Source organism: Rattus norvegicus, chromosome 7 (assembly GCF_021556685.1).
Source record: "Rattus norvegicus strain SHRSP/BbbUtx chromosome 7, alternate assembly SHRSP_T2T, whole genome shotgun sequence".
In the NCBI taxonomy this organism is placed as follows: Eukaryota; Metazoa; Chordata; class Mammalia; order Rodentia; family Muridae; genus Rattus; species Rattus norvegicus.
Genome location: NC_141540.1, coordinates 116,044,520 through 116,060,000, shown reverse-complemented (window position 1 = coordinate 116,060,000; position 15,481 = coordinate 116,044,520). Strand labels below are relative to the sequence as shown.

The window sequence follows — 15,481 nt, the reverse complement described above, 5'->3', positions numbered from 1 at the left end:
CTATAATTAATCACTGAGAAGGATTTAGTTGAGGGGTGGTGTAGAAGAGTGTGGGGTGGGGACAGCCTTGGGTGAAGGGTCCAGTGCAGACTCAGGATGGGTGGTCAGGATGGCTTTGAACCCAGCAGATGCAGGAAGTGGGGCAGCTGAAGTGCTGGGATGTGTGTGGCTTTGCCAGGGTGACTTCGTTCTCCTACGTGGATCCCGTGCTGAGCTGCCTTGAGCCAGACACACTTCATGTTTGCCAGTTCATGAAAAACCCAGGCCCAGATCAGCCTGGTCTTAGCTCTTGTGTTGGTGCCAGCCTGGAAATGGGAATTTTGAGCTTTTCCAGCTCGATTGCATATGCACTGGAGACTTGCTGTGGGGTCGGATGAATAGAGCAGCTCAGCGTCTGCCTGCACCCCACTGGCTTAACTTCACCTTTTGGCTGGCTGCCCCCACCCACCCTCTTCCTTAGGTCCTCCCCTCAGGGCACCGGAAGCTCTTACAAACATCTGCCTTGACCAGTCCCCCATTTAGTTCAGCACAAGATGGTGGACACAGGAAGACTCGGTCCTCACTGATCCTTTCTTGAGAGTCTCCACTGAGAGCCACTATTAGGATGTGCTTTAGGGCCCCTCTCAGCCACTCTGCTGTCAAGAGCTTCCTTTGAGCACATCTTTCTGTGTGTTTGGTTCGGGGTCCTTGTCTTGAGAGTCAGCCCGATCGGAGGCATTTAAGAGTGTAGATAGACCAGTGGTGAGTGATGGGTGGGGCCAGGCCTTGGAGAGGGAGGTCTTAGAAAAGTCTGGACTGGGTGCTTGTTGTAGATGCAGACAGACCGAGAGAAAGCCAAGGTTTATGAGGAAAGAGTCATGTTCCTTTGGTTGATTCTCTCACCCCTACTCACCCCTGCCCAGTTCACTCCCCCTTACTCACCCCTGCCCATGTCCACCCTCCCTTTCTCTCATTCTGGTCTTTGTCCATTGGGAGTTAATTCTAACCTATGGAGAAGCTAGCAGAGGAGCCTCTGAGAGAATCCTCGAGCCTCAGCAGGGCCTGGGTTGCACCAGCCACTATGGAGGGCAGATGGGGCACATACAGGTGTTAGCCAGTTAAGAGTGGCTCCAGCTCCATGTTCACTGTTGACTCAGTAAAGCTCAGCCTCAGAGTCCTCACTTGCAGCTCCATACTCCTGTCAGGAACTCCAGGGAGAGAGAGAACAGCAGGATGTTAATGGGGTGGCTGCCTCTAGCCTCCCCCATCCTTGACTGAAGTACATATGGTGTTCCCAGGAAGCCATAAGGATCCCAGCAACACCTCCTCTGCTTGGGGACAGCTGTGTGTCACTATCCCACCCCATGTCAGCCTCTTTACACCCATCTCGTCCCATTTCCTAGTGAGTCCACAGTGGTGGTGAGGGGAAGCTCCCGGAACCCCCATGGGACTTGTGTGGGTCCACACAATGTCCACCGAGACAGAGTGACCAATTGTCCTACGAGCCCATACTACTAAGTTCACGACTCCAGCTAGAGGCTTCTAAAGTCCCCGAAACCAACCTTAAAAGTTCCAGGACCCAAGGGCAGACTGCTTTAATGAATTGCCCAGTAAGCTCTGGACACCGTGAACAAATCCGACTCCTGGGTCCCTGAGTCACACAGGCTCCAGGGGAGACTCTGAGGGTACAGGGAGGGCAGGTTCTGGAATCCACGTCAGTGCTGACGGGCTTGCGTGCTGTCTTCCGCTTTGTCTAGGCCTTATTTGGAGGCGCTTCCGCTGCGTGGGGTGCTGGCTGGCACATTTGCTAGCTACTCAGAGTTCCTCTTGCCTGGTTATTTTTAGGCCCTGAGAAAGGGGAGCCCGAAGCTTCTCAACTACCCAAGAAGCTTTGTGCTAATAATCTAGGGACCCAGGAGTCCTTAGGGACTTGTGGCCCCAGTCGGGGACCTTAGACCGGGGGGCGGGGGGGATTGAGACGTGGTGAAGGGTAGTCTTGACCTTCTTTACCTGGCCATCCTTGGGTGGCCAGTGAGGCAATAGAGACCACTCCTAGCATTGCTCTACATAAACGCAGCTCAGACCCTTTGTGGGCAGGTGCTCTGAAGCCACATCTGAGATGCCTCCCCATGGGCTCCTCTTCAGGAGCCGGTTCCTTAGGACCCAGGCACTAGAAAGGATCAGAGCACTGAGCAAACCAGGACCGCAGGACTTTACATCTAAGAGGAATACTTGGCCGCCTTTGCCCATGCGAAAAGCCAAGGGGTGGTAGTTTCTGGGCTCTTGGCGCGATTCACTAGCTGCCCCATAACCTCGTGGGCATTTAGGGAGCCATGAGGAGCTGGCGCCTCTTCAGCCCTCTTCCTCCAACACAGCCCCCACTTCCCAAGGCCATCACAGGGAGGTGAGGGTAGGCTGAGGAAGGGAAATTCCATCAAGCAGAGGAGTCTGGAACAAGTCCTAGAGCCAATGTCACCTTGTATATTTGCTCCCATCTGGGACCAGCCCGTGGGAAGCAGCGCCTGGGGACGAGAATGGATCGAAGGAGAATACGGAAGGATAGAATTTTCCAGAGCAACAGGAACCCTCATGTGGCGGAGTGCAAGGCAAACGGGATAGATGCGAAGGATTTGTAGTCAGTCTTTTTGCCACGTTGGGGCCAGAAAGTGGAAGAGAGGTCACTGTAGAGCTTTGCCACAGAGGCCTCCAGCCTGCCTAGAGCAAGGCATTATGGGAAGGGCTAGAGCACCTCTGAGGCCCCTCTCAGCAGCGTTTGCATTAGTCACAGGTGGGAATGAGCAGACAGAACCAGGTAAGGAGGGGCATCTTCGGGATTGTAGGGGTGTGGGTGTTGATAAGAACACAGTACCTGCTGGCAGCTGCTCCCGCTGGCTGCACCCCCAGTTGACGCAGAAACTTATTGTCCTCATGTGTCCTTTTTCCCTCACATTTCCCAGTCCATAGGGGACAGGAACCCGCAATCTGCAAGACCGGGGTCCTGATCCCATCAACACCACTACCATCCACAGAGATCACAGTAGCGATTGCTGTCTTTAGCACCACCAGGACAAATGTCAGTCACAACTATGACCATGCCCACCACCCTCACCTCACTAGCATCATTACCTCGACCACGTGAATATTTGATGTTTCACTATTGCTGTTGGTAGCCTTCACCGCCATCACCAGCTTCACCGTCATCACCAGCCCCACCATTACTCCATCACCTCACTGACATCATTGCCACTACCATTGTGACATCACCATTGTTATCATCGTTAACTTTACTGCATCATCATCACCATCACAATCACCATCATCACCCTCATCACCAGTTTAATCTCCAGTTCTATGTCTATAAACCAAACTTTCACCCCCAACTCTACCCGTCCCCAATGTTGTCCCGGTCATAATGGTGACCACCATCATTCTGAGTCCCACATCTCCTAGGGCGAGGCAGTTCTAATGATGGCAGGTGGACGATGGCAGAGATGGCAGAGACTCAGGGTCACTTCTGACAAGGTTGCTAAAAAGGGTAGCCTGGTACTGAGAGGCTAGGACAGTCAAGTCACACAAGGAGGGCTCAGGAAGGTCTCTCTAGAGGCCCCTCCATTTGGGACTCCAAAAGAAAAAAGTGCCTTCTGGTGGTAGCAGCAGCTAAGGATGGTGCTGGGGCCCTCTGGAAAGACACCCACTGGGGGATCATCCTGGAACTGATGCCAGCAGAGCAGAGTTGCAAACTGAGTTGCAAGCCCTTCCTGACCCGTGGTAGAGCAGCAGCATCCTGTAGGCATCCTGAGTCTAGTTCATCACTACAGAGAGGCTCATGACCGTTCTTGCCAGGCATCAGGAGCACAGCGCTCCACAAAGCTGCAGCAGAGCAAAGAGACCTGAGAGAGATCCATGGAAAGGCTCCTGTCCCCACAAGGGTTCTGAGTCAAGGCAACACTCACTACGGACTCTCCTTCAGAATGTACGTGGTGCCTGCTGGAGTGGGGCCCGCTGGAGCAAGGCTCAGGATGTAGATGAAGTACAGCCTTTGCTGGCCGGCTTCCTATGCCAAAAGTAGATAGCAATTTCCGTTACGAGTCTCTCTAGGAGGAGGAATCCTGGGTAGCCAGGAGTCCTGGGTATCTCTTAGCACAGTTATCCTACAGAGGGAGGGCCGGCAGTGGGGGTTGGCGGGGAGAGTTGCCTCTGGACACACACTGCTTTTCCCAGAGCTTTGACTGCAGCAGTTGTGTCTCTCCCTTCATATGGAGGGTGTGAGGGTCTAGGGTGCTCTGTGTGGCTTTGTGTTTTGTTGCAGGTGGTGAGGACAGACAGGGACAGGGAGGTTACAGAGCTGGCTGTGGGTGCTCGGTCACTGCTTGAGGACAGTGGTAAGTCTGAGCAGGGTTCGGCCCTTCAGACTCAGCACCTACACTTGCTGCCTGTATAGGCATGGTTCTAGGACCTCGGGGTTTTCTCTACCGGCACCTATAGGTCCTCTCAGCCACTCAGCTCATAGGAAGCTCTCCAGCCCTGGAAGGTAGGGCCTCTGTGCACAGACTGCAGTGTATTGTGATACTGACATTTCACGTGACCTGTGGGAGGCGCTGTGATAAGGTTTAGAAGCCTTGCAATGCAGAACACATGCACCAGTGCATACACAGTTTACATTAGCCATGGTGTGGTCTAGGCTGGGTCATGCTTTGTTACCAAATCTCACCAAAGCATTGGTGGGGTTTTTGCTTTGTTGTTGTTTGCGGTCTGTAGCTAGGGTCTAGGCTGGGCTCTACATGCCCTTCCCTGGGCGTCCGTGGACATGCTCCTCCTCACTTATCATTCACCCACTCATGTTTGTGGACCCAGGAGGTGTGCATGGCCACCACAGTTCCCTGAGCCCACTGTGGTCACTATACCAACAAGCACTATCCCTATCCTGTCTCTGCCTGCTAAAAAGGATGCTGGGGGAGGGGGTGTGTCAAAGGTATGGTGAAGGAATGAAGGGAGGAGGTTTGGGTGAAGGTATAAAAGGAATCTATATGGGGACATACTCCTTTTCTAGCTCTTAACACTTTGTGTGTGTGTGTGGGGGGGTTTCCTAGGGTCTCCACATGTCCCTCAGGGCCAATGATCTGCATCTTGAATCCATTTCATATTGAGGTCTGAAGGGTTCTGTCTGGAGAGGTCCACGCCAGGTCTGTGCAGTCCGAGGGTTTCGGAAAGGAGGGACCTCCTAGCTTCCCAGCCAGACTCCTTGTGTGGCTTAGGCTGCCCCCTGCTGGAAGTTCTGGGAAATGCAAGAACGCTGAAGCTGGGCCGGCTTCTGGTGATTTGCTTAGGTAATCTGACCACGCTCACGGTTCCCTCCCAAGTTTACACCACTGATAGGACCACCATGGACTGGGGACAGGAAGCACCTATCATGAGACAAAGGGAGTCAGTACTGGGCCCTACAAAGCAGGGAGGCAGGCCTGTTCAAGATGGGCTCAGAGAGGCTGCAGGTGGGAGGGAACCTCTAGATCCCAGCTACAAACCGTATTTTGTTCCTTTTCTTTCACTATTTCAAGTTGTTTTAAAATTGCTGCCTGTTAACTCTGTCCTTCCCAGGTGACTCAGGGGCCAGGGAGTCGGATACTCCTGAGCTGGAGAACTGAGTTAAGTCCAGCCTCAGAGGACCATGCGGAGGCCAGGCACCCAGGGCGGGGCAGGGCAGGACAGGACAGGATAGGACGAGAGTTGCCTACCTACCACTGAAGTGGAGCCGGACTGCTACAGAAAAATAAAATAATAAAATAAAATAAAATGAAATATAAAAGTCTACAAAGCTGGGTTTTTAATTCTTTTTATTGAAGAAAAGAAAAGGAGAGAAAAAATAGATTCCCCACCCTGCTTCTTTCCAGAGTGGTCTCAGTCCTTCCCCGGGGGGCTCTGGGTCAGGACCATGCTCTCTGCCTGGGTCTGGGAGGGGCCCAGGGTCCTGGAAGGGAGTGGGGGGGTCTGGCTGCTTCCCAAGGGGTAGGGGGTATCTAAAAATCGGAGCCAGGCTGGTGGGCCGCAGGCAGTCCTCTGCAGTGGTGGCTGAGGTGGGCATCCTGGGGACGCTGGCCACACCAGGCCTGTCCATGTCCACAGCCGCTTGCCTGCCTGCCCGGGGTTGCCCAAGGAGGGCAGAGTCTGAGGCACCATCCGGCCTCTGGATCCCTGTGCCCGCCGGCCATGCCACCTCCTGTCCTGTGTCTGGCTCTGGTCCCAGCACCGCGGGCCCTCTGCCTGGCCGCCTCTGAGCGCCCTGAGGCCGGGGCTGGACCCGGCCCGCCACCGCGAGCGCATCTGTGCCCGTCCTATGGCGGAGCGGGCAGAGCAGCATCCCACCTCCTGGCCCGGTGTGGGGCCACGGCCCGCCCGCTCAGACCTCGGTCTGGAGGTCGATGATGTCCTGGCCAACCAGTGGGATGGTGGCACCCGCCTTCTCCCACTCCACACTCCGCAGCTCCAATGGAGACGGGGGCAGTGGCTCCAGCTCCTTCTTTACCCAAGCGGGTGTCCCATGGGGCTTGCGGAGGCTCTCCCAGGCCCTCTTGTTGGGAGTTTGCTGCTTCTCTGGCTACTCAAGGTGTAGGCAGGGCAGATGTGAATGGTGGTGATGTCACAGGCAGAAGAAGAAAAGAGAGGAGGGCTCTTAGGAGGGGATTCCCAAAGAGAGCAGCAACCCACACATTCCACAGCCCGAGTCCCGGAAGTAGCTGCAGTTCCCATGATGTGTGTTCCCTGTGCTGTGGGGAAGGACAGTCTGGAAACTGCCAGACAGAGCGAGGCTTAGGATCCTCCAGCCCTGCTCTTTGCCCGTCTGAGAAGGAACAGCTAGCACAGGGGAAGGCCACCCAAAGAATCCAGGGAGTGAGGGTGTGAAGAAAGTGGGCAGAAGCCCATGGTGGCTGGAGCAGAGACCATGCTTCTGACCTTGTTGTCTACGCCTGGCACCTCCTTCTCCTTCTCAGCCGCATGCTGCAGCTTCCGGTTCAGGTCCTGGAACATGTCCTGGTGTCGCTTCCGTGTGTGCATGATCTTCTGTGGGTTGGGGCCACGAGTCCTGAGCCAGGATGGGTATCCACAGCCACCCCTTTGCCCCACCTGCTGTTGGCCCCTGACTTGAGCCCCTCCCCAGTTCCAAGTTGCTGAGATGGCCCTAGTACCCAGCCTGCCTGTCCAGAGAGAGGCACCTGCACTTACCTCGAAGTCCAGTTCTGCATACCGTGATTTCCGCCGCTGCAGGAGAAAGGGGTTGTGTGCATGGGCACTGTGCTCCCTAAAACTGCCTAGACCACAAGTCTGGCCTGACAACTGGGGAAACACCAACCTGCCTTCAGGGGACATACTGAAGGTGCACCAAATTCCCAGGTTGCCTGTTCCTAAGGGTCAGGCCCAGCTGTGGGGCTGCTGAGACTAATGGGAATGACAATGATGTAATGTGGATGGGTCTCAGTGTCCTTACTCCAAGGCCGCCCCAAGGTCTCTGTGAGGAGTGAGGACTTCCCTCCCTGCTCTAGAACTGTTTACCCTTGCCCTTCCTCTGCAGTGTCAAGTTTTGCCAGGCTACACAGGTCACATGGTTAGACCCCCACAGTGAATTCAGGGTGCTGGCCGCACCTAAGAAGTTGAAGGCTAGATGGTGGTATATCCTAGTGTGGAGCAGGGCTTCCCTAGCCTCCCTCTGCCCCTTGTCCTAAAGGCTGAACAAGCACTAGGCTAACCACAGATTGTTATGTGTTTCCAACTATGAGATGGGATTGCAAAAAGATCCTGGGCCAGCCTTACCCACTTCTGACATACCCAGAGCCTACGGGCAAGGAAGTGCCAGCCCTTGGCTGGGGATCCACCCATCTCTGCCTCCACAGACTCTAACCCATCCTTACCTCCAAGGAGCTCACTGACAAGGTGGCCACGTTCTCATTCTTGGTCCCAGCACCTGAACTGGGTCCTGGGTGGGCCGAAGGCTCCCCTGTGTCCCCCAGGCTGGGAGGTGCAGGCTCCAGGGAGGGTGGTGGGGGTATGGGCTGTTGGGGTGGAGGGGGTGGTGGAGGTGGTGGTGGTGGGGGCTGGACAGGGGGCACCTCAGGGGGTGCACCACCTGGGGGCTCACGGGCAGGTGGGCTTCGGGTAGGGAAGCTGGCGTCGGGCGCCATGCTAAGGTGGATGAGTCGGGTTTGGGGCATCTGGTCAATGTTGATGCTGTATTTGGGTTCCTCCTTGGGTTTGGGCCGGAGTGTGGCCGTGGCCGTGGGCAGGATCACGTAGCTCGTGTCCAGAGCCTTCTCCTGGGCCCGGCTCAGCTCAGAGTCCAGTTTCTTAAAGATGTCCCCATCACCAATAAAAGAGGACTTGGGGGCCTTGTCCTTTTTAAGGGTGAGTGAATGGTTGGGGAAGTCAGGCAGTGGCCCACCGGGGTAGCGGGGTGAACCGTGCAGGTGCAGCTTGGACACATTAGCTGGTAGGCTGTTGAAGGTGGGGGGTGGGCCCTTGGCCAGCTTCATCTTCTCCTCTTCAGGCAGTGATGGTCGCTTGAAGGTACCTGTGATAGTTGCCGTGCGGCAGGCTGCAATGTCTTTGTTCAGCACTAATGGGGAGCATCAGGGAAGACAGCAGATGGGAAAAGGGGATCAGAGTGGTAAGGATGGTCTACAGCAGCAGGGGCTCACCCTAGCCAACACTGCTGCCACCCTGGTCTCCACCCACACCAGCCCCGGCATCCACTCCAGACTCATGCTGGCACTTAGATGAAGCTCCTTTGCTTTTTCTAATGAGGCTGGCCCATGGTGGTTCCTCTCTGCCTCCCAAGACAACCAAAGACTGTCACTCATACAAGGCCCATCATGGCGATTCTGAAAGGCAGGTGAGGGCGCCCTCTGATGGAAAACACAGAGCGAGGTACTTCTGGGTGAAAAGAACAGCCCTTTCTAGTGAGCGCCCTACCCGACTCCTCTCTAGGACTTCTGTAGCACACAAGCCCTTGCAGTGGGGAAGGATGGGCTTGCCATAGGCACATCAGATCCAATGACCCTGAGACCTAGCACAGGAGGTCAGTGTTCTGAAGAGCTCTCCTGCCTTAACTTCTCTTGTGCTTTCATAAAGAAAGACCTTTTTCCTAAAGTGTCCACCCTGGTACCTCTCTTGTATCCCGTCTGACATCTGGTCTGGACTCCAGCTCACCAAACATCCCATCAACCCAGCCCCACTAGTCAGTGGAATACTGGATTAGTCCTCACCCAAGGCATGCTGTTCTTCCTGGGTGCTCTCTCCAGAGCAGGGTCACACTCCTAGGAAGCCTGGCCCAGGTCTGCATGCTGCCAGTTTTGGATGTACCTAGCCCACCTAACCTTGGGGCCTGCGAGCATCTCTTGCCATCTTATCAACTATGGCCACCCACAACATTCTAGCTCCCCAGGCCAAAGGTCCCTCACCCTCCCAGTTCACCTCCAGTGCGACATTTGGCTCTCCCATACTATCACCCAGTGTGGTGGTTTGAGTAAGAATGACCCCCACAGGCTAATATATTTGAATTCTTAGTCTTCAGGGAGTGGCATTATTTGAAAAGGATTAGGAGGCGTGGTCTTGTTGGAGGAAGTGTGTCACTAGTGATAGGCTTTGAGGTTTCAAAAGCCCATTTCAGGCCCAGTTTCTATGCTTGTGGATCATGGGGTAGCTCTCAGCCACTGCTCCGGCGCCTGCCTGCATGCCACAGTGCTCCCCACCATGGTGATGAACTAAAACTCCGAAACTGTGTGCAGGCCCAAAGCTAAATGCTTCCTTTTATAAGAGCTGCCTTGGTCATGGTGTCTTCACAGCAATAGTACAGTGACTAAGTCACCCAGCATTGTCCTCTGGCCCTTCCCCAGTGAACTAGCCATCTCCCTATCAATTTGTATGTGCCTCTCCAAAGGTCAACACCACTCAAGGACCTCCTCAGCCTGCACACAGCTCAGCCCAACCCCTCCCAGTAGGGACTCTACCCCACCATGAACATCTATATACAGACACCCATCGTGTGCCCACCAACCACATCTAGCCCATAGCATCATGAGGCACACCTGGGCACAGAGAACCACTATGGCTGGGTTGGCACCCAACCCCTAGTACCAGAGTCATTACTTGGGTAAGCTATGGAGTTGGATCTTTGAAGACCAAGAAAGGATTCTTCTGCCCCATGCCAAAGTCACCTCCTTCAGGAGTCTCACTCAGGAAGCAGCTGGCATCCCCACTTGGGAACCAGATGGTGCAAAGCCAGATGACCCCTGCATAGCCAGAGACTGTCTGCCATTACCCTAGCCCTGGCTCATAGATGCTATGACTTGACGTTGGGAACATGGGGGAGGCACCGAGTCTCTTCTTGACTATTTCCCGAAAGCTCGGCACTAGCAGAGTGCCCAGGAGCGTCTCCTTCCCCTTGCATTCTTCCTGCCTCCACAGAGGCCTCCCTCTCTTGAAGCGTACCTGCCCCTCCCCATCCCAGTTTAACAACAAAGAAACAAAGACAACACAGAACATGGGTGCTTGGGGGAGGGCAGGCAGGAGACAGGTGTCAGTGAGTATACAGGCAAAGGAGGGGCAGGGCTGGGTCTCACACAGAGCTGGTCCATCAGCTCTGCCCTAGGAGAGGAGAAGGGAGAGACAGACACATGAATGGGGACCAAAGATGGACCCAGCTCAGCTCCATGACAGCTTTCTGGGGCAATCTCAGTCACACCCACAGGCCTCCTGAAGCTCTTGAGAAGGAGGGGGCCCTGGCTGGGCCATGTGGCAGTAGGTGTGGGATGGGGACAGGTAAAGCACACAGATGCTAGAGTAAAGAAAGAAGCAGAAGGGCCGACTGGCCACCATGGCTCTCACCTGTCAGGCGCTCACCTGATCTACAGGCCAGATCCACATCCTTCTCAAAGTCGGTCTGCAAGACAGAGATCAAGGGCAAGATGAGGGCAGCGCTGGTAGCAGGTGGTGCTGCAAGTTGCAGGGTGGTAGGAACAGGGCCACCAAAGCCACACCCACAACTCAGAGGTCACAAATACACTGATACTGTCACCAAGAACCCCAGCCCACACTATTAGTCTATGGGCCACACAGTGTGGCCATGCATATGTATGCTTGTCTGTGCAAGCATGGGTGTGTCTGTCAGCATTCACATGCATGTGTGTGCTGTGTTTCCATGTGCTTGTGGTGCATCTGCCTTTGTGAGTGCAGAGCATACATACTGTGTGAGCACGAACATATATGTTGAGAGGAGAATTGAATGACTCACAGTTGAGACAAAGTTGACCTGTATGCATTTATGTGAAGGAGCATACGCACATGTTTCTCCATGCATGTGTTTGTGTCTGCCTGTGTGTGCGTGCGATCAACCATGCGTGCTCTCCCTCCAAGGCATCACGGAGCAGCCGGCCTCTGCCCCTCTGGCCATGCTCCCACAAAGCCATGCAGCCACCAGGGCTTCCAGAGCCTCTGCCATTCCATCCAAGACAGACAGCAGGGGACAGACACAGACCTGGGCCAGCACCAGCCTCCCCTAGAGCAGAGACATGGTCCCCCCTGCATCTCTGAGGACAGCAGCTGGGGAGGCCAGAGTGGTGACCCAGGACCACCTTAGAAGTTTGGGTCTACAAGACCCATCCAGAGGCCACAGGGCTCCAGGGGAGTCAGTCTGGCCTTTAATCTCAAACTGGAGGTCTTTCCCTGAAATGCAGGAGCCAAGATGCTGGGAAGATGGCCATCTTCCCCTGAGGTCAGAGGTCAGGCCAGGAGAAACATCAAGAGGAGGGAAAACAGTGTCCCCAAGTGACAAAGTACCTGTCCAGCTGACACTTGTTCCCTCTAGATGGTGGCACTGAGGCCCAGAGGGTTGGCCCTGTATAGATACCACCTGGAGATGTTTCCCAGTGCCTCACCCCTGGGGGTGCTGGACACCTGGGACAACATATAGGTGATGCCAGAGGGGCAGGAAGCTGGCCAGCCAGCAGAGCCCAGGGCTCTGCTCAGAGGCTACTGTGCCTAGATCCCACAGTTGAGGCAATCTGTGTGGGTTAACTCACAGTTGGCTTGTGCACAGTTCTGGAAGGGCCAGCTTTGAGGAAGGCAAGAACGCCCCCACCCAACTCACCAACAGCCTTTCCCAGCTCAACACGCTGGATCAAGGATTTCAACTTGGCCTCAGTTTCTCCAATTGCAAACTGAGGTCAGAATTCATCTAATAGGCCTGCCAGGGCCCAGCAGAACTCTGGGCACAGGGAGGACCTAGAGGTCCCTCGTGGGACAGTTTGTATCTCCAGGCAATCAGTCCTACCATGAGCTGAGCGTGGCCGTTCTGGAAGGAGCCCCCCGAGTCCCCGTTGCCCTCCTCTTGTCGATCTACCACACGACACTTCACAGCATCCTGGACCTGGAGGAGGAAAAGCATGTCAGCAGGGAGCCATGGCCCCACATTACCTCTCAAAGAGCCTCCTGGGAGCACACCTTGTGCGAGGAGGACAGAGCATGTAAGATGAAGGTATCTGGAGCTCCTGATGCTGGGAAGGAGCTGCAGACTTCGCTGCCTGGAGGCCACCGTGAGAATGGAAGCCTGAAGAAGGCACGTGGCTTCAGGGCCAGCCTGTACCCCCAAACCTGTACTGAGTGCGGGTGATGAGCCTGATCCTCATGGCTGGCTGTAAGGGTAAGCTAAGGCCAGCCACAAGGCCAGCATAAATCTTGGCGAGGATTTATGCTGAAGACGAAGTGCAAGAGGAAGTGGGCAATCACCCGGGATAATCAGGATGAGGAAGAACACAGAATCAAATATGATCCCGAAGTCCAGGCACTGGAGACAGCCGTGCTGAGGCCTGCGTCTAGAACCACACACAAGGGCTGAAGCTGGCTCTGTGTGCTCCCCCTACCCAATATGGAGTTGTGGGCCCTTTGCTGTTTGGGCAGATTCCTAGGGCCAGATCTCAGTGGAATGTCCTGCTATTCTTCTGACGCCTGTTCTGCTGCCTTCCTGGAGGGCCTACTTTGGGCCAGCTGGTCCTGCAGACCTCTCCTTCCAACTGATCTTGCAATCTTTCTTCCTATCTTTGATGCTAGGCACAAGAAGCCTCCCTCTCCTCAGTCTAGCTCTGAAGTTGCCGTTCTGGAGTTAGGAATGCTCAAAGCTCCTTCTGTCTGTACAACGTTCCTACTATTCCTTTCTCACAGGCCACTGCTCACCTCATAGAAGCCAGAACCCTGAGGGGAGAACAGAGGGCAGGTGTGTAACTTCAGAGCAGATCAGGGGCCTTAGAATGTGAGACCAGACTTCACCTGCCTTTGGGCTGAAAGTCATGGCACCTGGTGGAAGGGCTATGGAGAATTGTGGATTCAGTGATTAGTTGGCTGGGGCAAGTGGGCTCAGAAGCCTCTTCTCTCCCTGTGAGCTGCCATGGTGCTTGGTGGCTTCTCACAGTAGCTTCCCACAGCTGAGTGACACATGACCAGCCCAGGAAGTAGGAGGGCATAGGCTTTGTTGTGGGAATATTTTTGCAACTTTGGGCAGTCCTCTTTCCCAGGGTGCTCCTCCAGAACCTCCCTAGAGAACAGTAGCTCCTCACTGCCCTGCTGGCCCAGTCTTTTCTGTCACTGAGGTCCCAACCTGGTTCCTGCAGCTACAACCGATTGTGTCCTCTCATACCTCCTGCTTTTCAAGTCCCTCAGCACTATTCTAGAAGGTTCTAGAGAGAATTGAGGCAGCAGGTTCTTTCTAGGCCTCAGCCATGTCCTGGCTCTGTCTGGGGTAGAAGTTGGTCTACTGAGGTAAAACGCACTTCCATCCACAAGGCAGCCTCTCTGAGGTCAGGACAGCCACTTAGTCTCATTACTGCCTCCTGCTGGTGGCCATCAGACATAGTTACATGGGAACCTCATATCCTCACCTTCCAAATGCTTCAGAGAATGCTAGAGACATCTAGCACTAGTTCGCCTACTCTGCCCTGGTGACCGCAGACCTTCCATGGCTGGTGAGGAATCCTGGGAAATAAGCTATCCTCCAAAAGAGGGCCATTTCCAGCAACCCTGGCACGTGATGGGCACAAGTACAACTCGAGGGACACAGGTGGATCCCAGACCCAGGACTCCCACCTCTCTTCGCAGAATGCAGTGCACCATCACGATGACGAAGCCCTCCAGTGAGTCGAAGACAGCGAAGAGGATCTGGAAGAGGGCGGAGCGGCGGTCGGTGACAGCAAGCACAGCAGACATCCAGGTCAGCGCCAGCAGCGGCAGCACCACGCAGGAGCTCCACAGGGAGGCCCTGGGGATGGAGGGCATCAGGGCGGCCCCATGGGCGCTCTACCTCTCCTGAGGACACCCCTTTCCCCCATCCCCAGGCCCGAGGGCTTGGAAGGGACCCAGCAAAGTAGAGGAGTGCTTTGGGAGAGAACTTGGACCCTGTCCAGGAGGTTGACAGGAGGGAGACAGACAGGAAGGACACTAGGATGGGAGAGATGCACGGAGCAAAGCAGCCCCTGATTCTATCTTCCAGGCCCTGAACCCTGGATCCAGAGACCCAGGGCTCCAACTGCAATGCAAGATGGCTGTGGGGGACAGGAGTCGAGGAAAGAACTGAGAGAATGAGAGAAAGAAACTGTGAGGGAGAGACAGGACAGACAGTGGACAGTTGGACAAGGCCAGAGGGTCAAAGGAGAGACCAAGACAGACAGAACAGACAGAAGGGTGTTCTTCCTCTTCCGAGGCTGCAGCTGCTCTCCTGGGCCTCAACGCCCTCCTGTGGCCCTGACCTGAGCCACCCCTGCCATCAACCCTCAGTCTCTTCTCGGAGCACCTGGCTGGCACAGGGAGCCTAGCAGCCTGAGCTCTTTCAGTACTGGCTTGCACACCTACCACCGAGCTTTTCCCAAGCTCAAGTGGGGACAGTGGTGCTGCCTTGAGGCTCTGGGGCATGTTAAATGCTTGAGAACTGTACACTGGCTCCAGCCCTAGCATTCTTGAGGTTCCATGAGCCACCGTGGCCTGACTGTAGCCCCTGTTATTGCCATGAGTCAGGAGTGACATCAGGATCGCTTCTGCCTCTTCTCTTGGAGGTGGGGATCATCCTGCTGTCCCCTCAAAGGAGCAGATGGGAGAAGGGGACTGAACACTGAGTAGGATCTAGGGCAGTGGGGCTGATGGGAGAGGCTCGAGGTTCTTAGGGCCCGGTTAGGCAGAGGACCCCCCAAACTCCCATCAAACTGAAGAATACAGCCGTGGCAGGGGTCCTGTGCAGGCACTGGCCTTGCAAGGACACAGTCGTCCTCACCTCCTTCCTGCCTCTGAGGCCATATAGCTGGCTACAGCAGCTCTTTATCATGACCTCTTCCAGGCCTACCTTTGTGCCTTCTGAAGCCATGATACGTTGACCCCAGGAATCTTCTCACCCGCAGCCATGGCTATTACCACTTGGTGAACATAGTAGCCATCAGTAGTCAGACACAAGACTCTGCACAGATCTCCATTGGCTCAA

General features: G+C 55.1%; 1 protein-coding gene and 2 long non-coding RNA genes across 26 annotated transcripts in view; 1 reads left to right on the top strand and 2 right to left on the bottom strand.

Annotated features, from left to right (window-relative positions):
* Window positions 1-3,221, bottom strand: part of LOC102550355 (uncharacterized) — a 32,348-nt gene extending 29,127 nt beyond the window's left edge. For 2 of the 12 annotated variants that reach the window (XR_015624842.1, XR_015624840.1), the window contains exons 1-2: window positions 3,106-3,221; window positions 987-1,187 (exon numbers count right to left, since the gene is read on the bottom strand). This is a non-coding gene — a long non-coding RNA (uncharacterized LOC102550355). Of the gene's footprint in view, window positions 1-986; window positions 1,188-1,541; window positions 1,951-3,105 lie in introns of those variants that run through there. The other 10 variants (XR_015624835.1, XR_015624833.1, XR_015624836.1 and 7 more) reach the window with 8 other exon arrangements.
* Window positions 3,222-3,338: 117 nt separating this feature from the next.
* LOC102550505 (uncharacterized) lies at window positions 3,339-5,791 on the top strand. The gene is made up of 4 exons (XR_015624843.1): window positions 3,339-3,952; window positions 4,289-4,361; window positions 5,128-5,306; window positions 5,575-5,791. It is a non-coding gene; the product is annotated as an uncharacterized LOC102550505 (long non-coding RNA).
* A 2-nt stretch (window positions 5,792-5,793) lies between these two features.
* Window positions 5,794-15,481, bottom strand: part of Adgrb1 (adhesion G protein-coupled receptor B1) — a 71,977-nt gene continuing 62,289 nt past the window's right edge. For 7 of the 13 annotated variants that reach the window (NM_001170597.3, XM_087558074.1, XM_087558078.1 and 4 more), the window contains 7 exon segments: window positions 5,794-6,571; window positions 6,928-7,035; window positions 7,198-7,233; window positions 7,881-8,581; window positions 10,867-10,906; window positions 12,296-12,391; window positions 14,101-14,272. In NM_001170597.3, coding sequence (NP_001164068.2) covers window positions 6,374-6,571; window positions 6,928-7,035; window positions 7,198-7,233; window positions 7,881-8,581; window positions 10,867-10,906; window positions 12,296-12,391; window positions 14,101-14,272 — 1,351 coding nt within the window. In that variant the 3' untranslated portion in view covers window positions 5,794-6,373. 13 annotated transcript variants of the gene reach the window in all.